Source organism: Pezoporus occidentalis, unplaced genomic scaffold, assembly GCF_034315485.1.
Source record: "Pezoporus occidentalis ecotype Australia unplaced genomic scaffold, CSIRO_AGI_Poc_V1 ctg83, whole genome shotgun sequence".
Classification (NCBI taxonomy): domain Eukaryota; kingdom Metazoa; phylum Chordata; class Aves; order Psittaciformes; family Psittacidae; genus Pezoporus; species Pezoporus occidentalis.
The window spans coordinates 2,971,284-2,989,192 of NW_026916192.1; the positions used below are offsets into that span (position 1 = coordinate 2,971,284).

General features: G+C 39.7%; 1 protein-coding gene across 6 annotated transcripts; it reads right to left on the minus strand.

The window, feature by feature from the left end:
* Window positions 1-861: 861 nt before the first annotated feature.
* On the minus strand, window positions 862-13,887 carry STX16 (syntaxin 16). 6 transcript variants are annotated; one of them, XM_062604143.1, is made up of 9 exons: window positions 13,585-13,883; window positions 11,096-11,107; window positions 9,743-9,850; window positions 8,842-8,982; window positions 8,162-8,324; window positions 7,097-7,188; window positions 5,790-5,933; window positions 5,208-5,288; window positions 862-2,842 (listed from the first exon to the last, which is right to left on the minus strand). In XM_062604143.1, exons 1-9 carry the CDS (start codon window positions 13,717-13,719, stop codon window positions 2,738-2,740), a joined length of 981 nt encoding a protein of 326 aa, XP_062460127.1. In that variant the 5' UTR covers window positions 13,720-13,883; the 3' UTR covers window positions 862-2,737. The 6 variants fall into 6 exon arrangements, with proteins under 6 accessions (XP_062460127.1, XP_062460130.1, XP_062460132.1 ...); XM_062604146.1 differs by having other exon boundaries at window positions 13,639-13,881; XM_062604148.1 differs by lacking the exon at window positions 11,096-11,107 and adding an exon at window positions 10,939-11,012 and having other exon boundaries at window positions 13,639-13,719.
* Window positions 13,888-17,909: the final 4,022 nt, after the last annotated feature.

Sequence of the window (17,909 nt, forward strand, 5' to 3'; positions counted from 1 at the left end):
TACACCAAAATAAAATTACAGAAACAGAGGAGAAATTCTGCTCAAGCCAACAGCTTTATATGTTATTCCCACCATGTGAGGAGCCACAGATTATCGGCAGATGCTCTGCCATTGCTGTTGTGTTCCTTTGTAAGGAATCGGAGGCTAAATACAATCCAAGAGGAATCCGGTAACCATGAAGAGGCCACAATCTGCAGAACAGAGTGCACCAGCTTTCCCTGCAGCAGTGCACGGAGATGCTTCCGAGTAGGACAGCAGTGCAGTCAGTAGGTTCAGGCAGCTCCAGTGACACCTGAGTAGTCAGCAGCCACTAGGAAAGCCCAACCGCTCCTCGCTTGCAGCAGCTTTCATGGCCCAGTGGCAGACAGTACCCCTTGCTGCAGCACACCACGTGGAGATACTCTTACAAAGCGCAGCGTAAGGGTTTGATTGAGCTGGGGACAGGTATTTAGACTGACTCACAAGCGAGACACCTGCAATGATTTAGAAGCCTGTTGCAGTTTGATTTTTTCCCCCCTCGATATAATCAGCTTCAAGAAATCCCAGCTCAGGTTACACAGGACAATTTACAACTGAGTTTAACCTCGTCTGATGTGCATTAAAAACACACTTCCTCTTACAGAATTTGTATAGAAAATATGTAGCCAGTTACTTCAGTGGTGTTAAGATACCATGGGCATAAATCATGCATCTTTAACAATGCAAGCTACATCGTGCTACAGAAAGTGACTATTTTTTCTGCAAAGATATTCTATGTCACTGCCACTTTCATTTAGTTATAAAGAACTAAATGGAAGCATTAACATCACACAAGTATGTTTCAGTCTATACCTTTTTAAAAAAAAAGAGTTAATTGCTCAATTAGGCTGGAAGTGTTTTATTATATTACTTCTCTGAATTCATTAGCCATGATAAAATGTCAAAAGCACCAGTCAAGACAGAAATAAATAACACGATCTCATGTTAGGGAGGAAGTTGCAAATACAGTATATTATATTATAGCAATATGCTGCTTCACACCAACCGATGTATACAGCACACAAGGGAAACAGTAGTTTTACTCATGATCATTGAAAAGATCCATTACCAGAACAGGGGAGCTGCACACCCAACTACAAGCATCCTTCTTTCTTTTACCAACTTCTGAATTTAACCAAAGGTTTGAACTGGCAGTTTAGGAAGTCCAACATCCCCTTTGTCTAGAGGTAACAAGAGTGGTTACAAAGCTTTTCATGAGAAGCCAAGGCTTTCACATCTTTGTAGTCTTCACTTTCAGGTTCATTCCTACACCGTCAGTTTAAAGCCTCATCTTAAGTCCTCCTAAATAAAAATAAACCCAGGGCAAGCAACATATACATTTATATTATAGCATTATAAAACTGCATTTCAGGGGCTTTGAGCAGAGCATCTCTGCAAGTTTATGGGGAGCACTCTATCAATCAGAAAATGAAGGAAGTTACAGCCCCTTTGGGGAACAATAAAAAAATCCCTAGAGAAAAGCCATATTAAAAATAATAAGACAAGGCCTCTACAATTGCACACCACTTCAGGCCTGAATTAAATCAGGAGTGTTCTATTACTTTGATGTGGCCCTAATTTCAATTTTATGGCCTACAGTAAAGTTTTCCACTGAAAAAAAATAGTGGAAAAAACCCCAAATTCTCTACCGAAGGCCTAGTAATGTGTCACTTGCATAACACCTCTCATAGTCAGTAAAAGACCATAAACATGTCCTCTTTCAGGCAGACATGTAAAAGAAAATCTTTTGTCAGGAAAAATGGATGCAATATAATACATAGCAAAGTCAGTTCTTATATAAAACCCGTAACAAATAGGACAGATGCACTGTAAAATAAACAGCTTATACAACAACTAAAATCTGATACCCACTACAGCGGGTCAGGTTGGGATTCTCTTTTCAGCTTTCTACTCCATTTTTTAGGTTTAACTTCACCACTGCTTTAATGTAATGTCTGTACTTTAAAGTAAAAAAAGGTACATGAAAAAAAAGTATCTGATCATTCTGGTGAGGAAGAACCTTCCCATGATTACTCAAGCTCAGAAAATGTTTTAATTAACTAAATGTGTTAAATTATGCCACTGATTAGATCTTGCTATTTACAAGATCAAGTACTACTCTGATTCTTAGTAATGGTGCAGTATCTAAATTAAGATCACAGGGGCTGGATTACACTCTCGTAGCTAAAAGCTTTCTGTTTTAGCTGTCTATGCAGTTCTGCGGAGTTTTTGAGTCTGGAAGAAAGGAGATTAAAGTCAAACATTTTTGTGCCTTAACATATTTTTCATCTAGATCCATTTTTGTTATCTAGTTCTCTGGCTCAGTAACATGGTTTAAATTTGAAGCCTGTAATAATTCTGACATAAGAATACAGCAGACAACACATTTTTGTTCACAGTAACACACTAATTACTATACTCACTGGTAAGCTTCAATTTTGTAATTATTTTTAAGTACTGGATTTCCAAATAGCTCTGCATAAAGCACCAAATTATTTGTGTGGGAGCACCAGATTTCCTGACATTTTCCATATAATCCTTACAAACACCTCACAGACCACCAAACTTGTACTTTAAAGAATTCTACAGAAACATTGCACAGACTTTGCACCACAAGGGCTTATACATTCAAAGGCAGCTTTCTGGAGTGCAGGCCCATCCATTCACATTGGGGAAGAAAGTTCACAGAAACTCCAAAAATGAGAAAATGAAATGATACCTAGTGTGACTTGACACCAATAAGAACAACAATAAGGACAATTACTAGAACAAACAAAATTAAAATAACAAGCATCTTCCGATTCTTCTTTTGATATTGCTCTGCCTATAGAAACAGAAAAGAAAGAGTTAATACCTAGATTTCTGCAAAGCTCCGAAGTACACTAAACAAGAGCCTTGCAAGGAAAGTGCATGTATCTCAGAATTGTTCTTTGGCAACCTGACACATCTTACAATGTCTATTGCACGCAACTCTCACAAAGTAACTGTGGTCTGCACTGCAGGCTCCAGGGAAGGTAAGTGTACACTGAAGTCACACTTATCTGTATCAAAGAGCAGACTCTATAAAGAGGAATGCATCCTCATGTTGGTTAAGCAACCTTACTGTGATTTCTTCTCAGCAGTACCAGAGAGGGCCCTGTGCCTCCGCAGGACACATGAGCTACACAGAAGGATGATACTTCACTTGGAAGAACACCTGGCATGTGAAAGTCTGGAGAGTAAAAACTGGAAAGGTGTGTTTCAACTCATTTTTCTGGTACAGATTCCTGTATATTTGAAGGACATGAAAATTCACAATAAAACTTCATTCTTTAATAGGCATTTCTGTTGTACCTGATGCAGCTGTGCATTTTCATTTAATTTCAATTAGAACTGAAAGCTTTCTTTTTGATTTGGTTCTCATTTTTCTGCTTCATTCCTTCTTTCTTCTAACCACATTTTCTCATTACTTTCCTCTTTTTCTCAGGGGAATTAAAAGGAGGCAATGTGGAGAAAACTCTCCAAAAGCCAAATGAAAGTCTGCTAACAGAAGCTAAACAAAACAAAACTTGCATTTAATTATTTTTAAATTAACAAACCTTCAAAATTTAAAGGCAAAAAAAAAAAAAATTCTTCTCCTTTATAGTCCCTTTATAATTTCTAAAGTAATTATTTATGATCAGATCTGCTAAAGAGGTTTTGACCTGAGACTATGTAACATTCAACCTCTGTGATTATTTATTTAATTAGTCTGCAAGCGTCAAAGCCTGACAAATCATCACAACTGATTCCAATTTTCGTGTGAAGCAGGAATCGGTAACTAGTGATTCGTTATCACCAGCCATCTGCAATGAGTTAATACTGTTTTTGTGAAAGTGGTGTCTCAGTAGTTCGTAGTAATTATGCCAATCAGATCAGAAAACAGAAATGACATTAGAGATACATCCTGGGTTCAGCAGTAGCAGTCGTTTTTCTCCTTCTTAGTAGCTGGTGCACTGCTGTGTTTTCGACTTTAGTCTGGGAACAGTGCTAAAGAAAGCTTTGCTTTTTGCTTCTTATTCAGTATGTTCAAGACACTAAATCAGAATAAAGCTACCTACAGTATTAGAAACAGCAAGCTATCTGTGTTTGATACTACTATTCAGACCTCTGTGTGTGTCTTCCATGATAGGTGAAGAAATTGCTATGCTGTACTGAAAACAGGTATATATTGCATCAGAATCCCATACTCTAGTCAGCCAACAGTCCACTCAGGGGCTTGCTGATGATTCATCAACTACCACTAACTAGAAATAGAATTGGTTCCAACTAATTCATTTATTTCCAGTTCAGTTTGTGCAAATTGCCTGCAATTACTTTAAGCTTTATTCACCAATGGTCAATGCCTTATTTTAGTGATCTCCAGTTTACTTTTATCTATAATAAGAATAAACTTATAAACAATTTATTCCACTTTTCCTCAAATGGTACTTTTTGGCTCTCTGTATATTAAAAGTCTATGATAATATGAAGAAGTTGAGTGTGTAGTAATAAGGTGTCCATGTTTCTAAAACAGAATGTTTTACCTAGGAGGTTTTTGCATAAATCTCTTACTCAATGTCCAGCAAAGGAAGGACTGAACTGAGCTGACAAGTCAGAATTTAGCTTAAAAAAGCCAACAAAGCAAAACAACCACAAGACTGTCTGTTCTGCTGCCAATTCAGACTTTTCAGATGTTCATAGTAAAAACTTCACATTAAAAGCATAAGGCCAGACCGAACTTCTAACATGTGACAGATGGTAAGAGAAAACATTAAAAAGTATTCTTGATGCTCAAATTATTGAGATAATGTTTTCAAAGGAGGATGTATCAACTTACTGAAATCTAGAATGAGGTACCCAATAACCAGTCTTATTTCACAAGTGCTGGGCTCTCCAAACAGAGAAGGAATTTCAGATACAACCATCCAGGTCAGCAATACAAACATCAAAGCACACCATTTGGATGCCCAGAAAGTTATTTCAGAAATTAACTTTTAGCATCAAGCACAACATTAACAGAAGTCATATAGAAAGCTCCTACTACAGTGAAGCTGGACATTTTATACAGCACAGCAACCATTTCTGAAAGGGATGATGTCCAGTTGAAAAATAACTGAATAACTTAATGGCTATTAAATTATAAAATATTATTAGGTATGCAAGGCAGCTTAAGTATCCTGTCAGCTTACCTTATGTAGTTGTTTTAGACCCTCTTCAGTTTTCATACATGACTGTTCAACATTGTAGTCAATTCTATCTAGAACTGTTCCCTGAATAAAATGGAGAGAATGAGCACCAAACTGAACCTAAATGAACTTCATAAAGTAATTTTTATTATGAGCAGCAGAGTCATTAACAACACTCACAGAAAACAGCTAATGATCTGTATAAACTACGAACTTTTATGGGAGAACTAGCTGGGACTTCATTAAACAAACTCCTTGCTCAATGCCTAACTGGCAGCTCTGTCACCATCTCACATCTCTTCCCTTAATAACCACCTTACTTCAAGTTCAGGTGCGAGAAATATGCAACTTTTGCATTCTACTTTTTTAGCTTACCAACTATAACCAGTTGAATTTTTATGTATGTATTTATTTTCATTAACTCTTCTTTTGGCAGATTTCGAGCAGAGGAAATCTTAGCCTGAAGAGGTAAATTAAGAAAAGCGAGAAGCACATGAAAACAGGATGTTACAACAGGAAGAGTCCAGAAGCCTTAACACTATGAGAAAGCTCTTATTTCTTACTAACACTGTGATCTCAATGTACCTGTTCTACTATCATTGCTCCCAAGTCCCTAAATATTTCATTGAGATCGGAGATTGACTGTACAATCTGACGGATTTCTCGTTCCCGCTCTTCCACCATTAATGTGTTTTGCTCCACCAGTGCTAGCTGGTCATCTGTAAAACCCTGTTGAAATAAAAGATTTGTATGTTGAACTAACATTAACAGCATGAAAACACTAGAAATCATTATAAGGATTGTAAGATTTTGTAACACAACAGTCCTTTTGGAATATCCTTAGCAGACCTGTATCTAAGGAAAAAAAAAAGTATTCTGAAGACAGTTTTGGGGTCACTAAAAGAACACGGACAGCTATTTATAGCTTGAGCAGAGAAAATACATATCTTGCATCCTGCCCAAACACATGAACTACTTTTTAAAATACAATCTGTCCTAAAGCAATGTTTTTATTAGAGTACAAAACCAATACATGCACGTGTCTAGTAGTTACAGAATACCTACTGATTGATCTGGGTTAGAGAGTCCCATTATGCCAATGTGTAAAGACACAGCAGCAATTCTGATTATTTTTTAATCAACTGTAAGGACCTCACTGGTTTTGTCTCCCAATGGCATTCACAACTGAACATTATCCTTCCCCCATAACTCTTATTTAGAAACACGTGAAAAATCTCTTGTACACAAGATTAGCTGAAAAACTGCCTTGATTTTTTCGGTAAGTTTTCAGTTAAACATTAAGCATTATAGTTAATAGTATTTTGTGGCACCATTAGATAGGACACAATGGAACAGATCCTACCACTGCTTAGAAATGCAATCCCCAAACTCTACAACAAAGTAAACCAAAGTGGGTCTGGTACAGTTCTACAACACAGCAACTTAACTGTGCAGAAGCAAATCACTACACCATTATTTGCAACAACTTGTAATACTGAAAATCTCTGGTTACACTTGAAAGTTCACTTTAAAGAATGTCACCTTTCATCCAAACTCAGAATCGCACACTTTTCTAGCAACTACCCTTGCATCTGACCAGAAAGATGGTATGATAAAGGACATCACTGTATTTACAGACCTTCTAGCGCCTGTCAGTCAGGTAAGGAGAATTCAGTAGTCAAACTGAGTTCCCTCACACTGCAGCACTGGGGCTGATAGCACAATCACAGCAGCAATACTAATTAGGAAAATGTGTCACAGAAATCTGCAGAAACAGAATTTCCATGTAGTTTGCTGTTCACGACATACCATTTTGATAGTTTCATACTATGATTAAAGGTACATTAAAAAGTTTCTTTGTATTGAACTTGTGTTGTAACATCTTAACTTACTCTATCATAAAGTGTATCATCCTCCCCATCATCCATCAGCGGGACTGAGGTGTCGAAGAAGTGTTTGGATCTTTCTTCTCTACTCTTCATGCCTGTAAAAGGCAAACTATGTTTGAACATAATATTTATGTGCACTAAAATCAAGAGTAAGGTCTGAAGCACCAGATAGAAAAGCACAAGAAAGAAAAGTCTGGCTAATAAATGACAAATAGCAGTATCTAAATTTTAACTGTCACACAGGCTTACTATTCAACAAACCATACCAAATTCAACCCAACTATATATATATATATAACAGTATTAAATCAGTGATTTTAAGTCATTGCTTTTTATGAAGTTCAAAAAATTAAGTTAAAAGCCTTCAAGTGTAATCACTCAAGGCTGTTTTCTAACACATTCTCTTAGGAACATCCCTTGTCTGAACTGTGATCTTAAGTTCTTCCTCCCATGGTATAAATGGCACAGGTAGATATACTTTATCATTATTAAATCTGAACATCAAATTTTTGTGGGTTTCTCCCAAGATTACTTTAATCTTACTTAGTTGAAAACAGAATTGCACACAATTTTAGAGTTTTTAACAGAGAATATTCCACTTCCAATCTCTTTATGGATACAGTTTTTTAATTTATTTTTAACTACCTTTTGAAGCTTTATCTATCACAGACTGCCAATCAAGAGCAGGTATCGTGTCTGTTGACCAGTGCCTGCTTCACCAGTGTAACAGAAGTAGCTTTGCAGACCACAATTTGAGAAGAAACCATGCATTAGAAGTGTGGATGGATGAAATATAATGGGTTTGATATACTTAACTATGAAGTTTCTCCTTTAGCAATATGAAAGAGAGGCGGAATAAAGCAGTTTGAACATGGGCTGTGAACCAGAAACTCCCAAATCCTAACCCCCACTGTAATAAACTTCTGGTAATCCTGTGTGCATCATTTAACCTTTCTGTCATTCAGTTTTCCCAACCAAGAAAATCAGCACACCTTAGCTAGTGGTTTCCACAGAAGATGCCCATGTATTTTATTGTATCTCATGTATTACTGTATCTCTTATGCTTACGTTTGAGATAGTCAGACTGTGCATGCCTGAAGTTGGTGGATAGGTCCTGAAGGGACTGTGCTAAGGAAGACACCACATTCCTGAGAACACGTGCTTCTTGTTCTGTACAACTACGTGACCTGCTCTGCAAGACCTGGACTGCTCTCTGACATCTGTGAAATAACTGAGAAAATAATTCCATTAGTAAAACACATACACCAATACACACTTCAAGGATCACATTGCAAAAGTTCCAAATGGAAGACTAATGTTTTGATACCTAGATTTTACGAATAATTTTCTTACTGCTCAGGGCAATGTTTAAAAAGTATGGAAACACAGATCATAAATGAACAGACAACCTAAAGCTAACAGGGTAGTAGAGTAACACAACTTCTGCCCAGAGACATTTGTATATGTATGTACCTCTCCGAGATATCTGAAAAGGTGATTTGATTAAGTCTCCCAATCCTATTCCAAGTAGAGAAGCAAACAGGTCAGTAAAAGAACAGGAAAGTTAAGTGACTTGTTGAGTAGTTCACTGAGACATTGAGTGCAGTACCAAGCACAGAGCCCAGGAATTCTGGCTCACTTTAATTCTGATTATAAAAGAAATGCTTTACTCAGAGGAAACCACTGCCTCATCAAGATGCACTGCAGATATGTCAGACTGTAAGTTCAGAACTGAAAGCACTCTGTACCTGTGTGATCTCTTGGGTTGTTATTTCTATTGCCCGTTCTTCTTCACTGCTGTCATCCAGTGTTGGTCTGTTTAGATGTTTATCATGAAGACTGGCTAATTCTTTCATCTTCTGTTTAACCCTGGCGATATCATACTGAATCTAAACCAGAAAAACCAACAATGAAGTGACTTGGCTCATATGTCACAGGAAAAGGCTCTGACAAATGCTAGACAAAAACAATGGAAAGAAATCTGTATCACATAAAAAGCAGACCAAAGATCATTAAAAAAACCTAAACACATAAAAAACTGACTAAGTAGTAACTGAATACACTGATATACTGTGAAAATATATGAATTTGCTACTTTTTAAACCTACTCTTGTTAATCGTAAGTTAAGACTGCTGTTTTCAAATATGCTTCATTAAACTGAAATAATATTTTTATCACTATATAATGATAAAATTATAATGATCCCCTCAATGGGGTCAAACAAAAAGTCTACTGGATTTAATTTTTCTGTATCCTTCCTTTTAAGTTTCAAACTGAGAACCACTTTGCTTTGCTAAGGAACTTAGAAACTTCCTGCAGTCTCAAGGCTACATGCTCAGCGTATTTATTCTAATGGTCCCAGTGTACTGTTAATACTGGGCTTCACTGATGATGCACACCCAATCTGCTGGAATTTCTGTCCCTAATCTCCCTTTATTCCATTTGCATTCTGTGGTTCAAGATAATCAGTCACAGCTTGCCTGATATCTTCCTCTAAACAAAGGCGTCAGTTCAGAAAACACACCGATTTCAATCTTGCTTCTAATACTACTTTATCATAGAACTTACAGCATTAAGAATGTAACTGACAATGCTAATATAACCCTACATGAGAAATCAAACTCTGTTGGATTTGCCACACAACTTACTTCATCTGCTCCGTCAACCCATTTGGGAGGTAAACGCTTTGTTACTCCAATTGCTGCTTCGGGATCTAAACTTATTCCTGACACCAGTGCCATGCGATCATCAGCAAGCTGCAGAAGATAAGAAAAGACAGCAAATTAATTTTACTTAAATTAGATCCAAATCCTTGAGCACTAGGAAAAAATGCACGTATGCCTTCCCATCAAAATTAACCTCAAAAATCTGTGCATGATGCAGGTATGATCAAGCTCTACATCTCTTGGTTTGTCCCTATATGCCTACATCCTCCCACTTCCTACAGGATCTGAAAGAGAAAAGTTTCTCTTAGACTAAGTTTTAGTAAATTTTCAAGGAGAAAATATGGTACTGCAGTGAGAATTCAAGTAATTCTGATGTTGCTACATCAGATAATGATTTACAGGCAAGGGATCTCTAATCAGTGGTACAGCGTGGTTTATATTGGGCCAGGCAAGTTTGAAAATCTCACTTGGGAAAACCTCCAAATAAAAACATTTATTATTATATTTCTATAAGACAGAAAAACAGTATCCTGTGATTGTTCTCAACCAATGCTGCATTTGGACAGACACTCACCTATGAGGCAGCTGAGGAACAAACACTCTTGCAAACTGACATGCAACTAAAATTGTTCAGTTATTTACTGGAAGTTAATTGCCAAGGCAGTGACCAATCCGCGCTTCCCTATGATACATGCTTGCTACTGCAGCTATATGGCCTGAGGCAAAGAAACCTGCAGGAAGATAGGTGGATAATTCTCCAAGAAATTCCAGAGGTTGTCAGGGAGTAAATAAGACAATGTGCCATCCATCTTATACACAGCTTTCCACAGAGCTACAGGAAGGCTGGAGATGGGGAAGGAGTAAAAGAAACCCTTTATCCCAGTTAATAGTCATAATTTGAATAACTCAGGTACAACAAATCACGTGTTTACACGATTGCAGACGGATGCACACTGATGTACAGCAGTTACAGATGGGTGTATTTTTTTTAATATTAAAGAAATTCTTTCCTAAAAGCCCACTTTCATCCCTGACCTTTTTTCCTGAGCAACAGTTTGTACAATGTATGTATAGCATAAAAAATAGTTAATAGCTGCATTGTACAGTCACTATGTCCACTATATAAACAGTAAGCCAGACTAGTTCATACATGTATCTGTGAATGTAATATCACAAAACTATTTTCTCTATGCAGCCTTGTTCTTCTACTGTACGCAGAGACACTTCATGCTATATAATGAAATTTAATAAACTGGAAGAATAAAGAAAGGAACATTTTGGCTCAGTGATGTACACTTGATGCACTATGGCAAAATACAATGCGAAAAACAATACCTCATCCAGCTCCTGAAGTGATTTGTGGATCCCATCAGCCCCATCCAGTTAGAGACAGCAAAAGGTAAAAGGGAAAAAAAAGAGACATAGGGCAGATATAGGGTACGGTCAGTTGAGAAAATACTGATTTATTTAAGCATGATGGTTTACCAAGAACAAAACAAACTGGCTTTTAAAACGTGACAATTCAATAAATACATCGTGGTACTGTACTTTTTAAGTCAGCATTTTGCTTGATGCACTAAGTTTTAAAGAAAGTATTTCAGTTGCTTGGTAAATGGAAAGCACATAAGGGATCAAGTTAAGAGCTTGGCTTGTATTCCAAAGTAACTGTACAGTGAAGTTTCTAGTTACTAATATTTCAAGTAGAAAAACTGCAATAGAACATATTGAAGTGTGACAGCAAGGGCAATTTGCAGTACTCAACATCCACCTGTGAGTTAAGAGGTTTGGTTATGATTGGAGGATGCACATACAAGCTTTTGTAAGACATTTATTGACAAACACCCCAGTTATAACAAGATAAAACAGACAGCAAAAGACAAAAAGCGAAAGCGAATGTAGTATACGTTCACTTATGGACATACTTCGATTATGACCTAGTTTCAGGTAACATTAATCCAAATACATGTGAAAAAATACAAAAGGCAACTTCTCCATTCATCAGTCTTTGTACTATATGCGTATGTTGTATGTGTGAGCACCAGAGTATTTCACTATGAGATTAACAAAGCAAGCATGCCAGATCTAGAACAAGGACAAAATTATTGTGGTTAAACAAAGCAGCAGGTTTCAACTAATGATCTCTTTTATCCTATACCAAGCTTTTGAAATGGGACTGTACAGTTAAGAATGATTATCTGAGTTTAAGGAGTGGTTGACTGTCCGCACTAGAATGCATCTACCAGGGCAGAATGCAGACAGCTCTCATAGTAAAGGATTTCTTCAGGAGAGCCTGGAGACCAAACTAAGATAAGCCAAAGCATATGAACTAGAATTTGCAACACTGCCCTGCTGGCATGAAGCAGCTCTGCTCTGGGGATACCACCCAAGAGAAAAGAGTGGTAAGCACCACCAAAACCAGTGATAAGCACCTTAGAAACATGGAAAGTGAATAGCTCCCACTACCATTTTTACACTTCTTGCTAAAATAGTACACTTGTAGTAAGTAACTACAGAATTCCCAACTGTCCGCCAGGATCAAGACTGAGTCATTGACTAGCTTCATCCTCTGGACAAGGGCGTTAATTTCCAATCACTGCTACCTTTCCTTACATTTGAATGAGCATCCTAGAAAATGGCTTCAATTACTATTAATGAACACTGCAAACAAACACTTTATGCGAGTGCCAAGTGCTACTGCACTCACTGTTGTGAAAAAGTGTAGTTTCAGGGCTCAGTAGTCTGTATATAAGTTTAGCACTGACTTTACTCAGTGGTATTTTTTAAAAAGCCAAGGATCTAAAGAACTGATACTGCTACTGGCAAAAAACTATGTTAAGAAGTAAATGCAGTGCCAAATTAAACATGTATAATACACATTACTATTGACATCTCCTGCTCTGCAAATGCAATTTAATACGTAGCTTGTTAGTCACAGGTGCAATAGAGTTAACAATGAACAAAGACCATTCAAGAGCAATTCATCAGTTGAAATAAAATTTGCAGCACAAAGTACTGCTTTTTCTAACAAAAATGGCTTAATGCAAAGTAATTTAGAACGATGAGACTGCCAGTAGATATATACTGGTGCCTATTACAGATAAATGGTAGGTTTGAATGGAAAGTGTAAAAAGCCCAGCAGAACTGAGCAGTCCATCACAGGCTGACTGGCCCAAACCTTAGAAGAAGCTGCATAAGCCGCCTCTGAACAAATGACTTTTTGAAGTTTCTGTAATGAGGATTTACTCTAGAACCTCCTGACTCCCCTCTCTCACAGAGGACTTTCAGTATTACTTGTATTTGGGGGAACAAATAAAAAGGACAATGAACATAGAGCAAATTATGGAAAAATTCAAGCAATGGGAATAATCTACACTAGTGTATTTAACAGTGCCCACACTGAAATGAGTAGAAGAGTTCTGGTCTATGAAATAACTTTGATTTTTTTCTTTGTGGAAAGGAGACTTCAAAAAGCGCAATGCACAAAAAACCTCATGTCAATGCTAACATGAAGTTATTAGAACAATAACTGTATTTATTATTCATGAAGTGAATAGAGACGTGATCAGCACAAAGACAGATCTCTTCTATTCATTTTACGTGAAGTAGTGGGAAAAGGGTATAACGAGGTGGGGAGAGAGGGAAGGGGAGAGGGGGAGGTAGCGAGGACGGTGGGGTTCTGAGGAGAGGGCTCAGAGGAGGCGCTGGGGAGACCCGGGACGGGCCGGGGGGAAGGCTGGGGACAGACGGGAGGAGCGGGCACAGGGCACGACTGCCTGGCAGCCCTAGCGCAGCGGGGTACAGAAGGATGAAGGGAGGAGACTCACCGCAGCAGCCATGCTACGTGAACTCAGAGGGCTGGAGGAGCCGTAACTACTCACTTGCTCGGCCAGCAGCTGCCGGCTCTGCACCGCGTTGTTCCGCAACAACAAGAACGCGTCCGTTAGACGCCGGGTGGCCATGGCCTATCGCCCCGGGGCCCCGGGGCCCCCCGGCCGCTCTGCGCCTCGCTGCCGGGCCCCCGGCCCTAGCTCAGCCTGGGGCCCGCGGGCCGTCTGCGGCCGCTCCCGGCGAGGCCCCGCCGGCGGCTCAGAGCACCGGGCCCCGCCGGCCGCCGACCCCATCCATCCCCCCCGGATCCGACCGCAGCCCCAGCAGCGGCGCGGCTCACTTCCGCGTTGTGCATCGCTCGACGTCTTCCGGACCGCCCATTGGCAGTCGCCGCTCCTCCCGGGCCCGCCGGCCGCCGCACCGGCGTTCCGGCCCTCCTGCGGTCCGGGCAGGCACCACAGCGCAGCTCTAACCTAAAGGGCGGCGAGCCCCGCTCAGGGCTGACCGGCACCCGGGCTTGGCAGGGCCGTGCGGGGCGCGTTGTGCCTTATGTTGGTGATGAGAGCCAGGAGACGGCATCCTCCGTGTCTCCACGCATGTCCTTGGGCTGGAGCTCTGCCCCTCGTGGGGATAAGCTTGCCCAAACGGCTTCGTGCTTCCATAGCTTTTCCAGTTAAGTTGCTCCATCTCACTCCTGTGGAGCATCCTCAATTCATCCTCAAAACGTACAAGTTTGGTTCAAAGCAAAATACAGTAGCATGACCATTTTGCTTTGATATATTTTATTTTTGTTGTTGTTGTGAACACACCTTCCCCAAATTTCCTTTGCTTCCAGTTAATTTTCTGTTTCCCCAAAATCTCTCTCAGCTTTTTTTGTGTTGCTGACTACAACCACTCAGAAATCAGGATGTTCCCTGAAAACGAACAAGGCACTACAAATCATGACATTGGGTCTGAGTTTCTGAAAGAGGCTTTTTGATAAGGTGCACTAAAGGGTTCCCCACCCCAGTGCTGTGACCGATGCTGTGAAAACAGCAGCGGCCACTGTCTGGCACAGCCAGGGCAGCTGCTGCACCCTGGCCATCAGGAGCTTAATCCGTAAATAAACCTCCCCAAACCAGCATTTACACATGTGGTAGGAGCAGTGCCTGCAATCACATCCACACTGCTTGGCAATGTTACCTTGTTTTAGCTGACCCGCTGGGCAGACTCATACAGTGAAAAAAGAATTCCTTTGCTATTATAAGACATTTGGGCAGTTTTCTTAAGCATCCCTTCTGCCTTAGCAGGAGAGACCCCCAAACCAGAATGTAGTAAGGAAATGAGCTCCATTCATACACAGGCTAATGCATGCATTTCATTTTCCGTGGTCTGGGGAAATCTGTTTTCATTTTGACTGCCTGACAAAGGCTTTAGAAATACATGTGCGTACTTCATTTCTTCATGCTAATTTTTAATCTAGTGTAACAGGTTTTTATACTATGGGAACAGTTTCAGCTAATGAGCTTCCAGCCTGCTCTTGCACTGCTGCCATGGCTTAGGTCAAGAAGAATTTCTCCTGCTGTCAGAGGGCCTTGTGATCTTTTAGCTCTGGATTCACACTCTGGAAAAACTGGTTGGAATATCTCACACAGTTGGATGGAGAACATAATCCCAATGGGAAGCCTGATGTGCTGGAAGTTGGTACATACCAGAAATAAACACCTTTTGCTTCCTGATTTCTGACAGCTTAAAAAGGTTTGAATGTTGGGCAGGCTTGGAATTTAATCTATAAAAAGTATCTGGGACTTGTACACAGTGAATAACCACTTCAAAGTGGATATTAGGAACAAGTAATGGGAGTAGAAGGAATGGAAAAAAGGATTAATCAAAGAAAACTATGTCTTAGAAGTTAGGAAGTGTAGGCATAAGGTGAAATGTGCCAGAAGTAAGGCTGAGTTAGACCTTGCAAAGGAAATTAAAACAAATAGCAAAATGTTCTTCAGTTGTCCATACCAAGAGGCAAAGGAGAGAATGGGCAGAAGTGATGAACGGGGGAGAGGCAGGACACAAGTGAATGCATAATATATAGTGGAAATGTACACAGAGGAAATGAATGTGAATGAGAAATTATCTCATCCAAGTGGAACAAAGCACAGAGATCATACTGTGATGATAATTTGGACTGTAGGATTGTTATAGGTCTCTTTCAACTGAAATATTCCAATTTCTGACCCAGGCATCAAATAGCACTGGCCTATCAGGATCCTATCTGGCTGTATAACAGCATCCCTGCTCCCTGCAGGAGCAGCCCAACACAATCAAGAGCAGGAAAAATTGTTCCAGCGTTTAAAAAGAGGAAAAATAATCAACGTGTAATCCAAGTAAAATGTGAGACTTCTGGATAAATTTAGCAGGAAATAATAATACCAGACATGATGGCAGATAGAAATGGGCTAAAATACAACATACATTTACTGAAGGTGGGTAGTGCTGGATTAACCTGATGACTTTGAAAGGTAACTAGTTTCCAAACAGAGGAAAGCTAGTAGATCTCTTCTGTCTGATAATTAATAGATGTAGGCTGGAAACTGGAAGAAAATGTTTAACCTTCAGAGGAATGAAGTCCTCTTACATCTTTCTTATAGGCGTGACAAGGTGAAACAAATGCATTATAAGGTAGTGCTCGATCTGTTCATGAGAAGGATATTTTCTCCTCCTGAGACAGCACATATCCCTAAATATATGTTTTTAAGCACATGCTGTTAATTTTTTGGGCTGTTGTTTCTTGACAATGAAGCTCACTGCCATGGGTTTGGAGTTTCTGTCTTCCTGCCTTTGAAATGCCTGTTCTTTTCTGCTGTCCTTACTAAGCAGTGGGATAGCAATGTTGCCTGCACTTGCACATTCCTGCACCCACTGCCTCCCACAGCCAGGGTCTGATCCAAAATGATGGGAACTTTCCAGTTACCACTGTGGCATTTAGATTAGGCTTCTGGAGGAAGACAACAGCTTTTAAATTGTGTTTTCAAACTCCTTTCTGCAGTCCAGACCCTGCATCACTACTGTTCAGCTGCCCAAGCTAAGTCAAGGGCAAACAGAGCTTATGCTTCAGTGATCAGATGAAAATCAATCTCCATGGCATTTTATCTTGAGTAATTGAGTAGATACACGGAGGAGGTGAAATATTGTGGTTTTCTGAAGGCTTCTGATTGCTCAGAAGGCTGAACAATCAGCTTGTGCCAAAGGCTGCATTAATGAACCATTAAGTGCATTTTGCCCTGGAAAATCCCACCATCCTTTTGCAGGTGGGACACTTGGCTGCCAGGAAAGTTTCTAGAGGAAAAATCAGCCAAGTGGCAGGGTTAGCCCTGTCATTTGTAGAGGTGCATTTTCTGCATGGAAATTGAGGGGCTCTTGATGAAATAGACCATATTATTGCCTTTATCCCGTAGCAGAAGATTTTCAGGCTTCAGGGCTGTCAAACTCTCAGTTTCCAGAACTCCGTGAACCAGGATTTATTTGGCCAGTGAACCGGGAGTTTTCCCGAGTTTTGGCAGTGGGTGTGATTCTGACGGCCTCTCTGTAGGTGGTGCTGCAAGGCAGGGAGATGTTAGGAAGACTTACCTCTGCTGTTTTTAAAAGGCAGTCCCTTGGTTTCTTTCTTAACCAGCTCCTGATATTCCAACTTTCTTAAAAGAAAATCAGACATAGTTGCCCATAATTTATTTATTTTGATGAGCCACAATGTGAATGCACCCACTGGAAATACAAGCAGAAGAGAACTGTTATTTTCTCTGGGTTCAAACTGTTGATGTTGTGTACTCTCCCTAGAAAACTGCAGTCGAACAAACTGACTTTTCATATTGATCTAACTTTACCAGAATAACAGCAGATTGTAGAATCTAGTGAATTAGAGAAGAATATCTGAAAAAGAATATTAAGTTGGTCATGCAGAGATCCTAAGTAATGGATGTTTAAATTTCACATCTCCAAGTGGGCTCTGTCCTCTTTTATCTACACTTAAATGTTGCCTTGCTCCTCTGCACACTGAAAAATGGTAGAATGGATCCTGCAGATTTGTCTGTACTCCTCCTCTGCTACTGAAATGCAATCAAACAAGGTGAATCAAGCCTTACTTCAAGCTGGGTAGGTAGCAAAGACTATTGTGTCTGCTTGGAGGGCTGGGAGGAATATTTTACTCAAAATTCAGCTGTAAAAGTTTGACGTTTACAGGCAGACATACCACATACGTGATTAGACAGTCAACCTTGTTCAAAGGCAGATGTGAGAGTTACAGTCTATGAGCTTGTACCCCAGTCTTGTGACAGGCTAATAATGC

Excerpts from the sequence above, each read along its gene's own strand:
- STX16 (XM_062604143.1), bottom strand. The coding sequence starts at position 13,719 with ATGGCCACCCGGCGTCTAACGGACGCGTTCTTGTTGTTGCGGAACAAC. Across the intron at positions 8,983-9,742 it reads GGGTTGACGGAGCAGATGAA|ATTCAGTATGATATCGCCAG; the intron begins GTAAGTTGTGTG and ends TTTCTGGTTTAG. Across the intron at positions 5,289-5,789 it reads GAGCAATGATAGTAGAACAG|GGAACAGTTCTAGATAGAAT; the intron begins GTACATTGAGAT and ends CATTTTATTCAG.